The 6045-nt window shown below is 33.0% G+C and overlaps 1 protein-coding gene across 1 annotated transcript; it reads left to right on the top strand.

The window, feature by feature from the left end:
• Window positions 1-211: 211 nt before the first annotated feature.
• On the top strand, window positions 212-2026 carry LOC144961144 (putative C-mannosyltransferase DPY19L2P2; the record flags this gene model as incomplete). The annotated part of the gene is made up of 4 exons (XM_078894443.1): window positions 212-305; window positions 682-739; window positions 1115-1206; window positions 1990-2026. Coding segments are annotated over 4 exons (281 nt in total), but the record flags the coding sequence as incomplete, so codon positions are not given.
• Window positions 2027-6045: the final 4019 nt, after the last annotated feature.

Here is a 6045-nt window from a genome sequence, read left to right as displayed (position 1 = left end):
TCTATTTATTCTGACTTTAATTTAGCTTTCAGCATCTTGTTTGTGTCGATATTCTACTATATTTAGGTATTGGTCTCACTCAAATAAAAAAAGAAATCAAAATAATATTTTCCTTGTTTTCATCTGACATATTAAAACATACTCTTAGTATTATTAAATAATTCCTTAAGCATGGTTATTCCATTCATTTTTTTATTCTTATTCAATTTAGGTATGGGCGAGCCTTCTTACTTTTATGTGGAGTTCATTTTCATATTGCAAGGCATGATGATGTCAGCCTTTTTTCTGTTTGGAACATACCTCAGGTAAACAATCTCGCATTTGTTCCTTTTTAAAATTAAAAAAGTACAACTTTTTGGCAAATATAGTTTTAACCAGATGCGCTATATAAAAGCTCAAGTTTTTTTCAATTTCACTAATCATTTTCTTCCGTAATGAATTTTTTTTGGTAACAATATCATGTTAGATATATCAAGTAATCATCAAATTCTGAAGGTCTTTGGGATGCCATATATGAAAAAAACCTTTTTTTTTTCAAACTCGAGTTTTATTCTTCATATGAAATGGACAACCTTTTGAGACAACTAATTACACAAACATTTCTGTCTTTTTTGTTGGTATCCAACACATGGCTTAGTTTGTAGAGAAATCTTTATTGTGTGATTTTTTTCCCCCTTTCAGTGAGAGTATTTTTGGTGGCCTCCTAGTTGTGATCTGTTTTTTCTTCAATCATGGAGAGGTATTGTTTGTTTTTTTTGTCAGAGTTTGTAAATAAACCCTTTCGGTTTTATAGCTACATTACGTCTTTAAACATGGTTTTTAATAAATAAAATTTAACCTGATCAGTAAATACATATTAAGATTATGTTTACATTACTTATCAATATCATACTATAATACTTATACAGGCAGCCCCCACTTCCTGTTATACATGCTTAGCATGTGCATGTTAGTTGGATAAAGAAAAGCATCACTTAGTCGTTTACCCATTCACTTGAAAGTTAAGTTGTTTGCATCGAAATCATTTTGCTCTCCTATTTCTGTCCTTTTGGAAAATGAATATTGTTAAGAATTACTTTAGGTCCGAATTTTTTTTTCATTTTTCTTTTACAAGTGCACAAGAGTGATGTGGACACCTCCACTGAGAGAAAGCTTTGGATACCCACTATTTGTCTTTCAGATGTTTCTGGTCACAAGGACACTAAGGTTTGCGTGAACTTTAGTTGCGGGTGGTTGGATGGGAGCATCACCCTTGAATCATATACCTATGATGTTCGCATGGGTGTGCGATCCGATAGTGATGTCGTTTCTTCTTCTCTTTACTAGCCTATCCTGCTTCTTTGGTTTGTGATTGTATTTTTGACAGGGGATATTTTTTTTTCTGTAAATCTTCTGCCTGTTTGTTCTTGGTTATTTATAATTTAGCTTATGATATGTTTAGGTTATGAATTTGATTTACATTTGTACTATTTTTGTTAGATTGCTTGTTTTTTTTGTTTCAGCGGTCTCTCATATAACCTCAATTGTGTTGTAAGAGACCTAAAGCAACAAACAAACAAAAAAAACTTTAGTTGGTATTATAGCATATTATAATTTAGGACTGTGATATTTTTATCCACGTTTATGGCAGCTTGATGATACTTCTTTTTAGAAAACTAAGGACGGATTTATTTCTTCATAGAACATATTTATTTTGCCAACAATAATCTTAGATAAAAATGATATCAGGTATCATTTCTATTTTTTTTAAACAGGAGTGTGAGATTACCACTTAAATTTGCAACAAAATCTTGATTACTGCTACTAATTTAATATTGTTTTATTCTACAAGCATAATTTCAGTTTTATTAATTTAATTTAAGCCTATTATATATCGAGACGTTTACATTCAACTTTTCTATTTGCATTTTTTACAAACTAACTCCAGTATCATTGATATATGTATGTCTATATTATATATGTGTGTGTGTGTGTATAATTATTTTACAGGAAAAAAGAAAGTTCAATGATTTCAACTTTGATCTAGCAGCTGTTCAAGTCCTTTTTATGCTTTCATGGCAGGTAGGTGTTATATCAAAAGTGAATTTGTTGACAATCAGTAATTTTAAGGGAATTAGCCTTCAAGATTGTCTTTTGTTCTTTTTCTTTGACAACTATTTTAAGAGTCACGTTCATTGACTTTAGAAAAGAGACAAAACGCAATTCAGAGAAAAGCTGCAATTATTTCATCTTCTTAACTATATCAAATATCTCGTCCTGCCTGTATTGATAAGTGGTAGATGTAATAGAATTATTCTTGTTATTGAAAAAATATAAGCCTCTGCAGTCGATAATAGCATACACGATCTGAACCAGTACTTAAAAATAGGGTATCATGCACAAAGACCATTTGGTGGTGATAGGTGATCTGCACATTAGAATTTCAAACAATGACAAGCTATTGCACAGTCAATTAGATTGACCATAGCATTTTGTTTAAGTCTCATTCTATATCTTTTTTGCTTTGCTATTAGATTTAGACAAATTACGTGCATATAACTATTTTCTTTTTCCAGTTTGCACAGTTTGCTCTTCTTACTCAGACTTTTTGGCTGTCCTGGCCACATACTTTTTTACAGTACATTTCATCGGCCACTTTGAAGACCATTCTGATGGGACAAACTGTAAGCATTTTAACATAACATGACACAAAGGCGGTTGTTGCTTGTTTTGCTTGCTTCTAATTAATATTATGGTTATATGAATTAAGCTGAACAATAAAGTAGGCATCGTGCTCTTTTTAAAAAAAGAAAAGAAAAAGAAAAGCAGTTATAATCTTTTCCTCCTTTATACAGCTGCATGTATGTACCTGAAGTACAACTTACTTTTTCTCACACATCATCTAAATCTATGACATTCATCTTTAAAAGTGATGTCTAGTCTTGCATTTGGTCGCGACCATGAGAGGAGTGAATATCGTCTGCATTTTCAAGGTCATCAAATTGGGCTATAATGTCCAACATTAAACCATTTTTTTTTTCTTTTTTTTTTCTTATATGTATTAGTTTTCAATGTCCAGTAAATAGCAAGAATTGAAAGAAATGGCGACACTAAGTGGACTCATGTCTTTGTCTCAAAGTTCTGACAGTCTTGCAGCTCATTCTTCAATAAGTATGTTAAAGGCGTTTGTAAAAATTTCCATCCTTTTCAAAAAAAAATAAAAAAAAATTGATATTTTTCTTGTTCCTGATTGTATAAGAACATCTCCCTTTTGAGTTATGAAAGTGATTGCTGAAGGCCATACAGCCCGGCAGGCTTTACATGACCCAGCAAAGACCAAACCATGTGTGTCCCACTGTCCCTTGACATTATCTTATTTTTAATCATTGGTCTAGAGCTTTCTGTGTAAGTAAGTTTTTATTTTAGACTTGGTAATCAATGATCGTTTGATCTATAAATAGAATAACATTGTCTTAAAACAAATCTTTGGAAAGCTATTTTAGTGTATGGAATTTATTGTTTGAGATTTTTATAAATCACTGGGTTGAACAAAAGATTTAAAAGTTACTTGATCTGATTTGATTTGATTTTTTTTTTTTTCAGATTGGACTCCTTGTTAGTTATGTATTACTATTTGGAAATGAAATGCTGCTCACCTCTCTATTTGCCTGCTGCCTCAATAGTGCTTGGGTAAGAATATTGTATTCAAAAAATAATGGCAGTTATTTCAAATACTGTTTTAACAAATGCTGATGATGGTCTTTAAGACTTATGTTATGAATCCCCCCATCAGATGGGAAGTCCCTGGGTTTGATAGCTGTTTGGGCAGTGCAAAATGAGTCAAGGGAAAAAAGGTCTTTATAAATTTTTCTCCCCTATGAAATCTTGTGAAAAAAATGAGTACTTGACCTGTAACAGCTTGGTTTTGTCAAAATAAAAAATTTTTTTACGTCCCTTGCTGGGGGAATATTATTTTACATGAAAAATTTTTTTATTTTTAGTTTTGGGACCTTTGTAAGTAAATTTGACCACATTTTAAAAGGGTTTGGGTTAAAAAGGGTTTACAAACCCCGGGGTTTTGGGGTTATCTTTTTTAAACACATTAACATTTTAAAAACTTAAAAATTTTTTCCTGCCTTTCCAACTTTTTTTTATTATACTTGCTTTTTTAAACCCCCCAAATTTTTATTTGGTTTTTTAAAAAAGGGTTTTCCATTTTTTAAAACAGAAAATTTTTTGATCTGTCTTTTTTCCAAAAAAATTAGGGGTCCCGATTTTTTTGCTTTTTCCAGCCCTATTCCCACTACTCGTGGGGTCCCTTTTTGGGAGACTCCCCCTGGGGAAACCAAGGCTCCCCCCCCAAAACTTAAAGCCTCTCCCAACATCCAACCCCCTCTTTGCCATTTGGGGACCCGGGTTCAACCCAATGTTTAACATTTTGCAAACCAACGTTTACGTCAATGGGGAGTCTTTTTTTGCTTTTTTTCTCCTTTAAATTTTGGGGGGAAAAAATTTTAAAATTTCCCTTTTTTCCTTTTTAAAAAAAACTTCCCCCCCTCCGGGTGTGCTTTTGTTTTTGGCTTTTTTTCTTTTTTCAGTCTGCGCGCAAAAGTTCAAAAAAGGAGAGAAAAGTTAAATGATGATTTAGCTCTTAGGAAATTTGATTTTAAAAACTAGGAAGAGAAAAACAACCTTTTTTCTTGGAGGGGACGGGGTTTGAAGCGTTGTAATTTTAATGAAAATCGCAAACCATTTCGAAATGACTTTAAAAGGAGGGGACATTGAAAGCGGGCTTGAACTTCAATTGGATTTATATTGAAAAAGTTAATTTAAATTTCTTAAAGGGGAATATAAACAAAACAAAATGGAAGAACCGCAGGATAGATTTGTTCAAAGCTGTCCGGGTTTTAAAATTTGGGGATATTTTTTTTTTTTTACAGCCAGATTTTAAAATGTGAAGCAAAGAGAACAAATTTGAGAAAACCCAAAAATGCCATTAAAAATGAATAAAGCTAGGCAATTTTTACTGAAGAGATGGTCCTTTTGGAGGATGATTATAAATTTTTGATTCACAATTTTTGTTGGCTTCGAAATGTCTTTCCTAGTAGGTTACAATTTTTAATGGAGGAGGGCGGGAACCCGCAAGGATGTTTTTAAAAAAACTAAAATGATGCAGATTCGGGTGTAGGGGTTGATCCCCAGCTTGACAACATGTCACTGATCCCTGGAAAAAGGGTTCTTGAGAAGTTAAGGGCCCAAACATCTGGAAAGGGAAAGAAAGATGTTGGTCCCTGGTTGTTACCCAAATGAAAAATTCACCTTTTAAAGGGGAAACTTGCACGGAGGTAAAGCTGTTGATATTCAGAAAACCCATTTTTTTTTTCCAAATACGGGGAATATCCAAAGACTGTAAGGGGTTCATGCCATCAAAATGTCACTTCCCAGAAAAGGGAAATTTTGGCCCCATTGTTAATACTGAAAATTCAGGAAACCAGCTTCGACATTATTTCCTTTACTTGGTCCCACAACACGGGGGATGTCTTCTACGACATATGGGACACAGTGAACATCAATCAAAACATTTACGTGTCCATTGCAATACAGAAAAACCAGAATTGGTCATTTTTTGGGTCAAATTGTAACTCAGCATCGGTCACGGGGGAAGGAAATTTAACATTAAAAAACAAATGACTTTGTTTGAATAGAACTCAAAGGCAATTTTGGAACATCCATGTAACAGCTGCAAATAAAAAGAATATTTGATGGGAAGCGGATCCAAATCAGCTTACTGTTTTAAAACAACTAAACCCCCAAGAAAAATTCAAGCAAAAACGGAGCTAATGCATGGTCAGATGAGATCAGATAGAGTCAAGTTTTTTTTAAAAACTTTGTCGAAGATGTTTCAGCACATGGTCAAGGGATCATTACCTAAAAAGTCTGAAATTATTCTTTTTCTTAAAAACCCCCACGGGGTTTTTTTCCCAAAAAAAGGGGAACCCCTAAGGACACTAATTAGTTTGGTGAAGACAAAGATTTTAATGAAAAATAAAATAAAAGGGGAAAAGA

This window comes from Berghia stephanieae, unplaced genomic scaffold (genome assembly GCF_034508935.2).
Source record: "Berghia stephanieae isolate SIO BIC M18660-M18661 unplaced genomic scaffold, UCSD_Bste_1.3 scaffold154, whole genome shotgun sequence".
NCBI lineage: Eukaryota > Metazoa > Mollusca > Gastropoda > Nudibranchia > Aeolidiidae > Berghia > Berghia stephanieae.
This window is presented reverse-complemented; position numbering and strand designations above follow the sequence as displayed.